The sequence below is a fragment of the Egretta garzetta genome, unplaced genomic scaffold (genome assembly GCF_000687185.1).
Source record: "Egretta garzetta isolate BGI_Z169 unplaced genomic scaffold, ASM68718v1 scaffold260, whole genome shotgun sequence".
In the NCBI taxonomy this organism is placed as follows: Eukaryota; Metazoa; Chordata; class Aves; order Pelecaniformes; family Ardeidae; genus Egretta; species Egretta garzetta.
In genome coordinates, this window is record NW_009258662.1 from 441,195 (window position 1) to 456,507 (window position 15,313).

The following is a 15,313-nucleotide window of genomic DNA, read 5'->3' on the forward strand; positions in this document are numbered from 1 at the left end:
ACCACTTTGAGCGACCCTTCCCATCGTTATTCCTAGAAATATCCTTGCTAATACTGTTCCTCACAGTAACTGTGCCTGTAGCTGCAAGCAAACATCCAAGGGATTTTTTTTTTTTTTTGGTTCACTTTTTAAGGCTGTGGGCATCCTGCCTCTGAGTATTTTCAAAAGGATCGTTCCCTCCATCACACGTCAGTATGCAAAGGTGTTAAAGCAGCACTGGATGCCCACTCTCCATCACTGGGGCCCGTGTCGCTCAACACGTGGTGTTGGGGTAGGGTCTTCCAGCTGGGCTGGACCGCGGGCTCGTGGTTACAATGATGTTCAAACCGGAGGGTTCTGGGTTTGGTACATGACAGTGGAGCATGGTTTGGACTTTCAGGGGGAAATTCATGCCCAGGCAGGTAGGGAAAAAAAAAAAAAAAAGTAAAAAAAAGAGTGAAATGGGATGGTGGGGCTCAGACAACCACACTGCAGCAACACACCGCAACTTACTGCTGAACAGCTGAGACGTGGTAACTGCTGCTGCAAGTCTGGAGGCACCCATGGTATATCTGTGATATACCATGTCTTAGAGGGTACATACATACGCACTTATGAAGTGGCTCTAGCTCCTGGCTATGGAAGAAACCTCTTTCTTTGCTACTGTCCCTCAGCTGAGGTGCAGTAACAAACCATTTCAACTTTTAAAGAGGCCAATGTCTTGCAGGCCTTGAAGGAAGAGGTAAGGTGAGTGACTCTGCATCACGCCCCCTACAACTGCCTGACAGGAGGATGTAGTGAGGGGGGTGTTGGTCTCTGCTCCCATGGAACGGGCGATGGGACAAGGGGAAACAGCCTCAAGTTGCGCCAGGGCAGGTTTAGGTTGGACATTAGGAAAAATTTCTTCCCCAAAAGGGGTTGTCAAGCACTGGAAGGGGCTGCCCAGGGAAGGGGTCGAGTCCCCACCCCTGGGGGGATTTAACAGCCGGGCAGAGGCGGTGCTGAGGGCCAGGGTTTGGGGGTGGGATGGCAGGGTTAGGGGAACGGTTGGACTTGATGATCGTAAAGGGCTTTTCTGACCTAAACGGTTCTATGATTCTATGATCTTAAATTCACTGTCTGAGGTCTGGTCTGTCCCTGGAGTATTACAAGTCTGATCCATCAACTATTCAGTCAATCAAGCCCCAAAGATGGGACAGACGCTGAAACCAGACAGATTCAGATTAGAAAGAGATTGCCCTTTTTCTTTCAACAAAGTGGGTAATTAAACACCAAAACAATTTGCCAAGGGCTCTGGGGAGTTCCCACTTCCCTGCCTATATGCAGAGGACAAGGTTGGCCATCAGCTTCCTGTCCAGGCCCAATGTCCAAGCAGTGGTCTCCTCTGGACATGTGGGGAGGTTTGTCACAGGAATCAGAGGACTGGGTGGGAGATCTGCATCCCAGTCCCTTCCAGTCTATCACTTATCTCTACATGGTCTACTGCCCAGTATTGCTGGGGAAGACGTACATGGCTGGTGTCCTGCTGTGGTTCTCCTTCCACCATCTCCTCCAAGGACTCAAGAAGCTCCAAGGACTGGTTTCCTTGCACATCATCTTCTGAGTGTGGTGGGGGCACAGCCAAGCTCTGCAGAGGGTGGTAGTTGAGCGACAACACAGTCTTACTAATTACCAGAGTGGAAGATCCTCACTACAGGAAAGATGTTGCGTTCCTGGAATATGTCCAGAGCAGAGCAATGAAGCTGGGGAGGGGTCTGGAGCCCAAGGCTGCTGGGGAGCAGCTGGGGGAGCTGGGGGGGTTCAGCCTGGAGAAGAGGAGGCTGAGGGGAGCCCTCATCGCTCCCTACAACTGCCTGAGAGGAGGGGGGAGCCAGGGGGGTTGGGCTCTGCTCCCAGGGAAGGGGCGATGGGACGAGGGGCAGCGGCCTCAAGTTGTGCCAGGGCAGGGTGAGGTTGGCCATTGGGAACGATTCCTTCCCAGCAAGGGTTGTCAAGCACTGGAAGGGGCTGCCCAGGGAAGGGGTCAAGTCCCCATCCCTGGGGGGATTTAACAGCCGGGCAGAGGCGGTGCTTAGGGCCAGGGTTTAGTGGTGGGATAGCAGGGTTAGGGGAATGGTTGGGCTTGGTGATCTTAAAGGTCTTTTCCAACCTAAACAATCCTAATTCTACTATTCTATGAGTCTATTGTAAGATGGCAAGCAAAACCCTTTTCTGGGCTCTGACAATGAATCATGCAGACATCCTTACCCTTTAGCTTAGATTTTCACTTCAGTAAAGTAGAGGCAAAACTCACAGAATTGCGAGCATTTGTCCAATCAATGTAAGCACTTTCATAGAATCATAGAATCATAGAATGTTTTGGGTTGGAAGGGACCCCTAGAGGTCACCCAGCCCAACCCCCCTGCAGGAGCAGGGACACCTTGAACCACATCAGGTTGCTCAGAGCCCCGTTCAACCTGGCCTTGAATGTTTCCAGGGATGGGGCCTCCACCCCCTCTCTGGGAAACCTGTTCCAGTGTTTCACCACCCTCATTGTAAAGAATTTCTTCCTTAGATCTAGTCTAAACCTCCCCTGGTTTAGTTTAAAACCATTTGTCCTGTCACAGCTGGCCCTACTAAAAAGATTTTCCCCATCTTTCCTATAGGCCCCCTTTAGGTATTGAAAGGCCACAATCAGGTCTCCCCGCAGCCTTCTCTTCTCCAGGCTGAACAAGCCCAACTCCCTCAGCCTGTCCTCATAGGAGAGGACTTTGCATCTATTAAATTAGCACAAATGGAAAAGTAATGAAGAGGCACTGAATTGGCATTTACATACACTGCTGAGAGAAGTGTTTGTCCCTCTTGAGTCTCTCTCCTTCCTTCTGTCCTCAGATGTTTTCTCCATGTACTCAGGAGGGCTTTCTAGGGGCTGGTACTCAGGTTCAGAACCACCAACAGATGGACCCTGTGAATACCAAAGGAAGTTACTGCTTTTTCTAAGTCAAGACATCATCCGCAATGCACTGCTTTACCAACTCTATCATTTATTCAGTACTGTGCTCAGAGACAGCAGGACAAGGCTGGAGAGCCAAGCTGCCAAGACCTCTCTTGCACCTTACTTGGGAAGTGCCAACAAGGATGGGCTGGGGCAGACTGCAAGGATCCCTGGTGGGTTGAAGGGCTGCTTTGACCCCTTCACTCCCAGCTCTCTGGTTGAAGTCCAGCCTAGACAGCCTGACCCAGATGAGCAGAGAGATCCCCAACCCTTTCTGCCAGATGGGGTTGGGTTCCCAAAGACCAACAGAAACAGCTTTGGTGTCTCTGTACCCCAAATCCCAGCACTGATGACTCAAGTGTTGCTGGCACATGTCCAGTTTGGGTCTCTTGGTGCAAACACACTTGATGGTAAGCACTTCATTCCCTCTCGAACCCCTAAAATGCTATCATCCAGGTTGGAGTGATCCAGAAAAGCAACATGTCTCACCTGAGATCACAGCAAGAGCCTGGAGCTGAGAGGGGATGAGCCTGTCTCACCCTGTCTAAGTGCCTGAGCAATTGCGTCATCGTTGAACCAACCACAGAGGAAGATAAAGTCATCAGAAGCTGGCTCCAAACACACCCACAGCTCTTGTGCTCCAATTAGAGACAACATTTCCTACCAGCGACCAGCAAGGGTTTATGGAGAGTGAATCACTTCTTGGTTGTCAGAAAAAGAGGACGAGAAAAGCTCCACCCCAGCTGCAGGCACAATTTCTGGGACTATCCCTTATCAGGACCATCTAGTACAGGAAAATTAAGATCCATGACTCCTGCAGCAGCTGTGAGAGCTGACCTGGATACAGCCCTCTGATGTTCCTTCTGGAGGTGTGCTGTACCCCACTGGAACTTGGGTCCAGCATGGAGATTAAGCCTTAATATTGCTAATAAAGTCCTAATTCCCGTAACATAAGCTATCTGTTACTTGCAGTTGCAAAGGATGCCCGTGACTAGATTACCTCCAGCAATTAGCCTCAAGCAAACAAGGGCTGTGGAGTCACGGCAGGGACTCCTCTCTTGGGCAACCTCAACCCGGTCTGGCAGCAGGGTTGGACCCATCTCTACTGGGGCAGGAGAGATGCACCTAGATGGCAGCCTCCAAGTAAGAAGTTGATGAGTTCAACAGATAACCAGCACGGGGATGGCTTGAAACTGGGCCAACCTGTGCTGGTTTTTGCTCAGAAGACAAGAAGGATGGAGAGGAAGGGAAGAGGAAGATCAGCAGGAGGCATCACTGGAGCATGGACTGGGAGCTCACAGGCAGCCAGTATGCATCAGATGTACAATCTCTTAATATTATTGCTGCAGCAGACCAGATGGACAGGAGCACAGATCTACATAGCTACACTCCATCTGCTCCACTGTGTATTTTCACCTTAGTGAGTCCTCCAGACATCGGCACACTAAACTGAGCCTCCACCTCCAGGCTCTGTGATTCTTCTGTCACCTTGGTGCTGGCCAGAGCATCACGAGAAGTATCAAACACCAGTGAATCCTGCAACATCAGAAGAAGTGAGTTGATGTGGCCAAGACAAATCTGAGCTCCCAGGAACCACACATGTGAAGAGCTGGATCCTGATGGGTTATTTCTGCCCACTGCCACATCTCTCTAGCATGCTCTGTCCCACCTGGTGGCCTTCCTGAACCAGAATGGAGTGAGTAGTCAGCAGTTCCTTGCTGGCCACCTCCAAATTCCAAGCTAGTCCTGCTTCCCTGGGATCCCTCTTGCTTTTGAGGCTGCCCTCGTGATTGCTTCTCGTGCTTTCAGCTGCTTTGCTCCCCTCGCATACCCACCACTCCAGCAACCCCCAGGCCTCAAAGGACACAAGGAGGCTGATGGCTTTGGAGGATGGCTTCTAGCTACCTCCATCAACAACAAGGGTCGACTGATTCCTTTATTTCCACTGAAAAAAGAGTGCTTTGCAATCCCATCACTTAAAAGCTGAAGATCCAAGACACCAGTGCGAGCCATTACACTCTTCCAGCTGAACTGTTTCTTACAGTGGCTGCAAGTCACTGCAACCTGCTTGATGACAGAGGTGACCCCAAAGCCTTCAATGATTCATTTCTGTCTCTCTCTTATTTCCTTCAAGGTCTGTCTGCCCCCTGAGGATGACAGATGGCAATACTCACGCTGTGCTTGGTGGCATGCAGAGGTGCCTGCTTTCTCCTGGAGGTCTTGCTTGTCCTGGAGCCACCTAGCTGCCGCACCAGTCCGTCCAGGCCATCCCGCAGGATTGCATTGGAGAGGTCCTTCAGCAGTGCCAGCTGCAACCAGTGGAGACCATTAAGGCAGCAGCCCAGGACCACCCTCCTGTTCCTGACACAGAACAGTGCAAGTGCAGCCACCCTGAAACAACAACATTTCCAGCGGGGCTCACAGGGCACCTGGTGAAGAGATGTGCTCTGGCAGCCAATGGTGATTTAAGTACCGGTGTCTATGGTTTGGGCATCTACAGGTTGATTGATGGTGCTTAAATGGTGGCTCTCCCCATCCTAAATAAAACCCCTACATTTGACCAGAATTGTCAGTCCCTCACCTCCCTTGGTCATATCTCCAGAGCTTACAGAAAGGAGCTGAAGGTAACAAGCACAACTGTAAGTACCTGCTTGGTAGATACTAAAAGCTGAGCCTCATCACACTTCCTGAGCTTGATGGCAACCCTGGGCATGGAGAGGGAGGCCACCAGTCTAGCACTGCTGTATTGCACAGTGATTATTCACTATTATTTGTGTCAGGAGCTAAGGAACAACCCAAACTGGACTTTGCACTAAAGAAGACACACAGGAGCACCCAGAGGGCTGTGTGGGTCTCCTCTTGCTGGCTGTGCAGACCCAGTGCTGAAGTACAAGGCAACCCAGGTGGTGGCACCAAGCTCTGAATGGGTATTTGCCAAGTCTCAATGTCACATGGGCCTCAAAGCCACCATGCACCCCATAACATAGCAGCAGAAAAGCTGTCCAAGAAGCATTTAAATATATATGGTCGGCTGTTAATGGAAATGTAACAATCCTGCTTTCTTGGAGGAGTCCCCATCCCTGGGGGTATTTAAAAGCCTGGCAGATGAGGTGCTTAGGGACAGGGTTTAGTGGTGGGGGGGCAGGGTTAGGTTAAAGGTTGGACTCGATGATCTTAAAGGGCTTTTCCAACCGAAATGACTCCATGATTCTTTTCTATGATTCTATGAAAAAGCTTCTTGTCAGAAGGAAGGTCAAAGCATTACCTACCTTGATACCATTTGCTTCAAAAAGCCTCTCCAGATCCTGCAACAGGAAAGAAAGGTCAGAACTTCTCCTCCTCTCTCCTCCAGCCCAGGGAGCTTGTCCTGTGGGCGGTGGTGGCTAAGCCTGGGGGCACACCCACTGGGTCCCCTCTGCCATCCCAACCCCAGGCAGAGAGGGAGGTGTTTCCAACATTAATAGGCTCTATAATTTTTATTTTTTTTACCTTCATTTCCACTCCTTTGCCTGGTGGACCGGGTTCTCCCTTCAAATGAACAAGAACAACCCATTAAGTAAGTCATTATCCCGATGAGTAGCAAGAATAGGAGCTCTGAGGAGGGGCAAGAGTCACATATCTGGCCCTTGCTCTGCTAACCAGCCCGTTCAGTGACCCCAGACAAAACCCTGTTGGCTCAGAGAGGGGGGAGGAATCCCACCCTCCTCAATGGGCTCCTTCACTCCTCCATCGGACACACCTGCTGGCTACATTTCACAGGGCAGGCCTGGACCACAGCCAGACATGAGCATCACCAAAGTGGGGTTTGGACCAGAGCTTTGCACCATCCCCTTCTCCATTTCTTGGCAATGCACATGTGTAAAGAAGCAAATGTTTCTGAGGCCCCCTCAATGCCACTGATGCTGTCGCTGCTGTGGCAGCTGTGCAGAGGTAGCAGCAAGGAGAAGGATGGCCAAGGTGCCCCCATGGTTGCTGGTCCCTTCTGGAGGTGGCTGTCGTCTTGGTGGCCCTCCATACTGCCACGTGCAATCTGGGTCAAGTATCTCCACTGAGTTGGATTCCCAACAGCAAGTATCATGGACAGGCTGTCCGTCTCTTCTTCCCCAGCATGGTATGGCTCTCCAGGTGAGCGATCCTGGGACACCGTTGTGGATGAAACAATGGATGAGCTGCAACAGCTTGGGAAGTCCAGTGGTGGGGCAAGAAACATCTGCTGAGGTGGGGGCTGACTTGCCTCTCTGACGGGCTTCATTTCACTGAAATCTGGTTTCTGTATCGACAGATTCCGGTGGAATGAAGGGCGCCAGGAAGGCCCTGATGGTGCTGCATCTCCATGCCAAGGTGTGCCAGGGCGAAGAAGCCACATTTTGGGGGTGCACTAGCTGAACTAGGTACATCTGAGGCACAGCCCATGCATGTCATCTGGATGAGTCCTTGACTTTGCAAAGACCTGAATCTTGTGCCGATTGGGAGATCCACCTGTACTCACTGCTGCTGCCTTCTGTGGCATTTTCCTCCCCATTAAGTGAAGGAGTTGGTGCCGCCTCTAAAAATCTCTAGATATGTGTGGTATCAGAAACCTTTTCTCCTTCCATCACTTTCTGATGGGCTCTTCAACTTGCAGGGGGAAAACAAAAGGAAGGAAACATCCCTGAACATTTTAGAAATTTATCCCATCTGGCTCCTGAACATCTTCCTGCCTAAACGTTGTGTATCTGCTTAATCAAGTTGTAGGACTACAGCGTCACTGCAACCACAAGTTTACGAGCCCAGGTCAGAAACTCTGCTTTGAAAACCAAATCTTTTCGGAGGTCAGAAGTGATCTGAGATGGGTGCTCTTCCCCCTCTGGCCAGCCCAACACAATGGTACTGACACAAAGATGTCTCCATGTATTTGGGACATACCTTTGGGCCTGGAGGACCTCTTTCACCTTTCAAGCCGTCCCTTCCACGATCCCCCTGTAAGCCAGCAAGAACATGTTAGTTCATCATTGCCTCTAAAATTCCCAATGGAGATGCTGGTTTCATCATGCATTGTGGTATTGCTCACACACTGGCCCCAGACTAACAAGATCTTTTCCACATGGACCAACCAGCCTTTTCTTCCAACTGTCTCATTCATTCACATAATTAAGATAAATTTGGAGCAACTCTGCTCTTCATTTGAAACACGCTGCTTAAATAATCACATCTTCAGCTTCAAAACACACCTTCTCCTGCAAGGAGGTGATCTTACCTTGTCGCCTTTCAGGGTGATGGTGTCCTCCAAAGAAGACATCTGGAAAAAAAAAAGGAGGAAACCTTGCTTACAAAGTGAATGATGATGTCTTTGACACAAGCTCTCATCTCCATGTGTCTTTTATCCCCATTGGCCCTTCTCCATGGGCACAGAGCCAGCTGCTTTCTCCCAAATCAGCCAGCAACCTAAACCTGCTACATTTGGACCCAAAACAACAGGGAGCTGGTGCAGCATCTTTGCTCTCACAGGTAAGAGATTCAGGGTGGCTGTGATATTGGTGTCAACATCTGCATTTCCAGTGAAGCCCCTCTCAAAGGGAACTGGGGACACCACTTCTCTGCTGCTCAGGACATTGCTTGCATCCCTCTCTGACATGGGCATTTAGTGGGATATTTGAGTAGCTGGTTGAGTAACTGCATGAGTGAGAACAAGCCTTTTGAACCCTAAGACCACCTGCTGGGCAATGGCATGAGACAGTTGTGCATTAGCAGAGGAGGATCTTGCCATACCCTGGAGCAAAAAGGCTCTTCCCAGGTTTGAAGGGAACAGGGGGTGCTTGATATCCCCATGCCCCACTTCCAAACATGCCCAGGGTCCAAGTAGTGCAGAACACATGAGAGACAAGTGAACAGGAGTCCCAGTAGATGACAACATCTGAAAATGGGGCTGGAACCACAAAATAGGGTAGTTTCAAACAGCATGGGGGTAGGGTTGCGATATATGGAGAGAAGCAATGGCTCCTTGCTCCTGGCTTGTCCTGAGTTTTGAAGTCAGCAGAAATCACTGTTTTGTGCAGGAATAATACTGCTGAAGGTGGTCGGTAGCATTTTGCCTGCCTTGAAGCAGCCTCTTACTCAGATCCTGCCAATGCCTCACCCCTAGGATGGAAGATAAAGTCTAGCACAGCTTTCCCAAGAGGCTGTGGCTCCCAGTCCTGAGGCAGTGATTTGGTTTTACACTGGGGTGGCTTTACCTCCACTGAAGCCAATGAGGTGAAAAAATGCCTCCTTGCACATTCATGTACTGAAACACCTTCCTGGCCACCTAAATGACCTTTCAAAATCTCTTCCAGCCTTATTTTTGATGAAGAACCTGGGTTGAGTTGCTTGCTACTCATCTGACCCAGGGAGTCCTGAGTGTGAGTCAGCCCATCTCCCTAAGCACCTTTCCTAGAAGGCGTCCATCCATCTGTCTTGACTATGGAAGGAGCCCAGACGCCTCGATTACTCAACAGGTAGTGATTAAAGGTATCAGATGGGTTCATAGCTAGTTTTTAGTCTCTTCTGTGTCACAGTCTTCTTGCATCATCAGCAACAAGCCATTTGGGGTGGGATTCATGCATAGATCCATAGAGGAGCTAGCTGCACTGCTTTGCACCTTTGGTAAGGCTAGGAGGGAAATCCACTCTACCACATGCCCTGTTGCAAGCAGTAAGTCCTGGCAATGAGTCCTCTGTGGTACCCAGGATTCATGATAAATCTCAATATATCCCTTCCCCCCCCAAAAAAAAAATGTGTAAGGCAACAGAATTAGGCATTACTCACAATGCTTCCAGGAGTCCCAGGCAGCCCAGGCTCACCCTATGAAGATACAACACCACCATACCCCGACCCCCCAGAAATAGTGAGTGGTGCAATTCAACACTTTAGCCCCCAACCAGACTCTCTCTCATGCAAGGTTATAAATGGGAATGTGCAAACCTACAGATTCGCCCTTGTCTCCCTTCTCTCCCGGGATTCCCTAGAAGGTGGAGAGGGAGGCAGGATGAGAACAAGCCATGTTAGGGGAGGAGGTCTCAGCAGTCTCCCCTCTTCTTACCAGCTCAGCATCTAATGGACTAACATTTTCGAGCAGCTGAGCTAATGAAATCTGGATTTCAACATCTCTCCTGTGGAGGAGCTCTCTGATATTTAATAAGGGGTGAGATGATGAGCCTCTTCCTCAGCGGGTAGGCTCATTAGGGACTTTCCCCTAGTCAGCTGCTCCGTTGTGGAAACACCACGTCTTTGAGATGTCTGGCAACATCGCTGATCTTAGCCAGTGTTTTCCAAAGTTATTGGAGGGAGAGCAGACAGACAGGGCGTAAGCGCATCATTTCCCTTCCTCACCAGACCCAGACAGTGTTAAGCGTCCCGTTTCCAGCAGCATGGGGCTGGGGAAGCTTTTGCACACTCAGAACCCCCCAGTGCACAGCCCTGCTGTTTAACTTGTGCTCTAGCTAATCAAATAAGAAGGGAGAAATGGCCCTAATCCTCCCGTTGACGAGAAGACCCCCTCCTCAGGAAAGAGGGAGCTTTCTATGCCTTGCAGACTGCAAGCCAGAAAAAAATATGGTTGTTTCTTTGATTGGCATTGCACTATCCCAAGTCCTCCCTCTCTCAACCGCTCCTTTAGGGATTGCCTTACGTCCTTTCCAGGTTGTCCTGTATCGCCTTTTATCCCCTGCTCTCCTGGCCGTCCTGGGAGTCCAGGTGGACCCTGCAAGAAAAGATTTGGAGAAGCAATCCGAAATTATTGTTGAGCACATCCAGCAGCTCAAAAAAGTAAAAAAACCCAAGAAAAATGCTATCCCTCCATGATTTTTCACTCGGGAAATAAATATTTGCACATGGATGTTTCTAAGTGGGGCCTCTCTTGGGCTGGAGAAGAAAGTCCTCCCCTCCTGCACAGACCAGGGGTGCCTGGGCAGCAGCAAAGAAGCCTTCCCTGATGCCCCACCACTCACCTGGGCAGAAAATTGTAATAATAACCATTATTACCCTGATTCCTCTCTCTCCCGGTTCTCCAGGGACACCAGCTTCTCCCTAAAAGAGAGGAGCAGAGCTTCTAAAAGCTTTTTGGCTTTTCTTTTTCAGCCTTTAGCTTCGGAAGATGAAACCAAAGCTAAAGTAAGAGAAAGAAAAGCCAAGGGCAAGATGAAGAGGATTCTTCGTAGTTTCATCTAATCGAAGGACAAGTAAATAGGAAATAAAATGAGGAGGGGTCAGCTTCAAAACAAATCAAAGGGTGTCATTTTCCAGATGCTGCTTCACTAACCTGACTTGCCCAGAGGCTTTGAGGGTGTTAAAGGTTTATGTGGGGTGCCTAAATTCATGGAAGCAAAATTTACCAAGAGCTATCAAACCCACGAGACATCACCTCTCACACAGGACACCCTGCTCTGATGTTGTTCCCAGGACCTCCGGGGAAGCTGGTCACTCTTGGAGGTGAGACGCTGGGATGGATAGACCTTCACTCTAACTCAGAGCAGCCCTTCTCCTACATTGCTGCACCCAGAGCTCCAGCTGTGGATGAGCCTGCTGTGTTTGGTGGGTATTTAACTCTGGAAGGTGGGGGGTCCCCATTGATTACCTTGGTCCCAGAGGTGCCTTTCTTCCCTGGTTCTCCCTACAACACAATGCAAAAGTGTGAGGTCATATTCCACCCGTGACCAAATTTTTTTACCCTAATTTCCTACTCGGGTTAAGAGCTCTTATTCTGAAGTCACTGGTTGCTCTGAAGTCAGGGGTGTTAGGCAGCAGTGCCTCAGAATCAGAAACATGGTTGTTCCTTTTTTTTACAAGCTTTCTTTGGTGATCCTATTCCACTTGAAGTTCAGGGATCAACTCAGCCCTTTGCAGTGAAGAAAGGTCTTCACCCACTGTGGTTAGGGGAGGCTTTCCTGAAGCCAGTTATGATGCTTTTTCTGAGGGGCCATCTTGTTTGATTGTAAGAGGGAAATATTATGCCCTAAAACCCAAAGCAAGCTCTTCAGAGCTGGTGAGGCTGCGCAGTGTGCTAGTTCCCTGCACATCAGACAGACATGACTCAATGATGAAAGAGTATGTTGCAGTGCTACAGGCGTGGGGAAGAGTGGCTGGAAAGCTGCCCGGCAGAAAAGGCCCTGGGAGTGTTGGTCGAGAGGCAGCTGAATATGAGCCAGCAGGGTGCCCAGGTGGCCAAGAGGGCCAAGGGCATTCTGGCTTGTATCAGGAGTGGTGTGGCCAGCAGGAGCAGGGCAGGGACCGTGCCCCTGTGCTGGGGACTGGTGAGGCCGCCCCTTGAATGCTGGGGTCAAGGTTGGGCCCCTCACTACAGGAAAGATGTTGCGTTGCTGGAACATGTCCAGAGCAGAGCAATGAAGCTGGGAGAGGTCTGGAATCCAAGGCTGATGAGGAGCGGCTGAGGGACCTGGGGATGTTCAGCCTGGAGAAGAAGAGGCTGAGGGAAGCCCTTATCGCTCCCTGCAACTGCTTGAAAGGAAGCTGTAGTGGGTGTTGGTCTCTTCTCCCAGGTAACAGGTGATAGGATGGGGGAAATGGCCTCAAGTTGTGCCAGGGCAGGGTTAGGTTGGATATTAGGAAAAATTTCTTCCCTGAAAGGGCTGTCAGGCACTGGAAGGGGCTGCCCAGGGAATGGGTCGGGTCCCCATCCCTGGGGGTATTTAAAAGCTGGGCAGACGAGGTGCTTAGGGGTAGGGTTTAGTGGTGGGATGGCAGGGGTAGGGGAATGGTTGGAGTTGATGATCTTAAAGGGCTTTTCCAAACAAAACGATTCTATGATTCTATGATTAGAAAGTAAGAAATGCTGTGTCCAGGCAGTGTTAACACAAACAGCATGGTGCCATGCACTTGTTCCACCTGGACCAAGGGTAAAGACTACTGCCCTAAAACACAGCCTAAAGCATGGCCTAATGAAAATCTACAAACGATCTACTGCCTCACTTGCAATGAAAGAGCAGACAGAGCAAATGAGAAGTTAGATCCCTTGATGAGCCATCATGCCTAATTAAAGGCAGTTTTCCCAGTCTCGTTTGTTGATCCCTGTTGTGCTGAGACGTGTCTCTTCCCCAGCTAGGCTTGTGTAACATGTGCATTTCTGACTGGTCTCATCTTGGTCCTTCTACTTGCTCCTGCAAGGGCATAGCCTGGAGTTGTTAGCTTGGTACAGAGCGACGTACCAAGGGGTTCAGCACAACCAGTTGACTGGATTGTTAGCTTCTACTTACATCTTTACCACTTAGTCCGGTCTCGCCTGGTTTCCCAGGTAGTCCTGGTTCACCTTTCTCTCCCTTCAGACCTATATCGCCCTAAGTAAAACAAGACCGCTGTTACATTCCTCTTCTGCGTTTCATAGCCCTCACATTTTAGACATTGCGGGGCATATTCAGACAGCATGCCAGGCCCCATGGCCTTGCAATTGCTTCCACGCTGCTGGCTGAAGCTTGGGCTCAGAGCCTCTACCCTGTGCTAGGAAAGGCTGTGCTTATAGTATTTGCTTAGTGGTTGAGGCTGGAAAGCATCCATCTCTGATGTGGTCCATCCAGACTCCACAATCAGCCTTGGCAGACACAGCAGGACAGACTCTTCTGAGGTTCTCCACCTCCAGAAAGCTTTGCAGCTCAAATGAGGTGGCCCATTAGCAGATGCCCAGGAGATGAGTCCGGTCTTGAGAGCACGGTATGGACACAGGGTCAATTCCCCCTCCATGTTTTAACTTCTATTCCCATGTAAAATCAGTTGAGCTCTCATGGATGGGTACTTAAAGCATCTGCTCTGCTTGATGTTTGTACAACAAAGACCTTCCTCATCACTCAACCACCTCACCATGCCTTCTGCCAACCCAAAATACCTCTTGCTGCCTTCTTCACTTTGCAACTGCATTAACACATCTTGTTACCACATACTGTCTTTGATGCAACTCCTTTATCTCTTTTGACATCCAATTTCTCCATGCCCATGAAGCTGATCCAGCCTAAATATTCCACTCACTGGGCTACGTATCATGCTGTAACATTTCCCAAATCCATACACTTCTTCAGCCAAGCCTGGGGAGCAATGCTCTTTGAGAAACGTACACAGCAAGACAGATTCACTGAACAAACACCACATTTGGGATGTTTTCCAGACCTCTCTCGCCCAGTTTTGAACCTTTGCTAGGAGGAATCCTACAAGCCAAGATTTGCAGATTTTTTTTTTTTTAAAGCCTCATTAAAGATGCAAGAGCATCTTCTCATTGTTTTTCTTTGCGGGACTCTGTGTGTCATATGGAGACTCCAGCAAAGCAGAATTCCTTCAGACTTTTCAGCTTTTGAACACTCCCCATGATTTGACCATAGCCCCATGGCAAAGATAAAACCCCACTGACTCAAGGTGCTTTGGGTGACAGAGTCAACACATCAGTTGTGAGACAACGCTTTACGCAGTCACTGCATAGTCTTACCTTCTGACCTGGTTTGCCAGACAAACCTACATTTCCCTGCAGAAATACAGACCGTTAGTCACATAGCAAGAATGATACAGGTAGAATAATTTCAAGTGAGGGTCCTCTGCGGTATCTAAAGGGTGTAAACCCCAGGCTCATTGCAGCGAAGCTGCTCTTTGACTGCAGGTATTAGCAGTTGAAACAGCGGAGTAAAATGCAGAGACGGGGAAAATAAGAAGAGGGGCTGCTGTACGCACACACTGGCTAGATGTGTCTGTCTTCCCCACTTTTGAAGCCTTTAATACTTTGGTATTTAATACTTTAATACTTTGACAGAGGGTTGGGGACCTCAAAGTTGTTAGGTTTTGCAAGTTTTTGTTGGTTTAAAATGAAAGGGACTATTAATATCCCTGCAGGAGTGAACACGAAGGCCTTAACCCAACCCTTATTAGAATTCAATGAGCTCATGTGGGAGCCACCAGAAGCTTGCACCTTCTTAGACACCAAAGTCAGGAAGATAAAGGTCAAGTTCACTTTCAGGACACAAAGCCATTGGAAATAGGGCTTCCTTGGCTCTGTTCTTCCAGTTGAGCTTTGAGCATCCCTGGTTTCTTCCAGATGCATGAGCAAACCTCTCTCTCCACATTTTAGAGGAGCCCCTGCCTTTGCACCTGACTGTGGAAGACAGTGCTAACTACCCCATCACCCAAGACCACCATGGGATCACCAATCACAGGGTGACAACCCATCTCCTTGTCACCATCCCAGTATTAATTTCCTCAGGTGTGAAGGCCAGCAAATTCACATGCATGGAGGTGGCAGATTTTGTCTCTGAACCTCCTGATTTGCCTCCTTATCCCTCCCCTTTCCACATCCAGCATATTGCCCCACTCACCCTATCGCCTGGGTCTCCCTTTAGCCCAGGTTGACCAGGAATG

The 15,313-nt window shown here is 49.5% G+C and overlaps 1 protein-coding gene across 1 annotated transcript in view; it reads right to left on the reverse strand.

The window, feature by feature from the left end:
- LOC118453341 (collagen alpha-1(VII) chain-like) overlaps positions 1–15,313 on the reverse strand; it is a 109,046-nt gene that overhangs the window by 47,591 nt on the left and 46,142 nt on the right. Inside the window, exons 41-56 of the mRNA XM_035903878.1 lie at positions 15,271–15,313; positions 14,394–14,429; positions 13,180–13,260; positions 11,544–11,579; positions 10,952–10,996; positions 10,599–10,670; positions 9,897–9,932; positions 9,737–9,772; positions 8,190–8,231; positions 7,859–7,912; positions 6,443–6,481; positions 6,223–6,258; positions 5,128–5,262; positions 4,370–4,489; positions 2,795–2,923; positions 1,490–1,606 (exon numbers count right to left, since the gene is read on the reverse strand). The exon at positions 15,271–15,313 is cut by the window's right edge and continues 6 nt beyond it. Of these exons, the coding sequence (XP_035759771.1) occupies positions 1,490–1,606; positions 2,795–2,923; positions 4,370–4,489; positions 5,128–5,262; positions 6,223–6,258; positions 6,443–6,481; positions 7,859–7,912; positions 8,190–8,231; positions 9,737–9,772; positions 9,897–9,932; positions 10,599–10,670; positions 10,952–10,996; positions 11,544–11,579; positions 13,180–13,260; positions 14,394–14,429; positions 15,271–15,313 (1,057 nt within the window). The remainder of the gene's footprint in view (positions 1–1,489; positions 1,607–2,794; positions 2,924–4,369; positions 4,490–5,127; positions 5,263–6,222; positions 6,259–6,442; positions 6,482–7,858; positions 7,913–8,189; positions 8,232–9,736; positions 9,773–9,896; positions 9,933–10,598; positions 10,671–10,951; positions 10,997–11,543; positions 11,580–13,179; positions 13,261–14,393; positions 14,430–15,270) is intronic.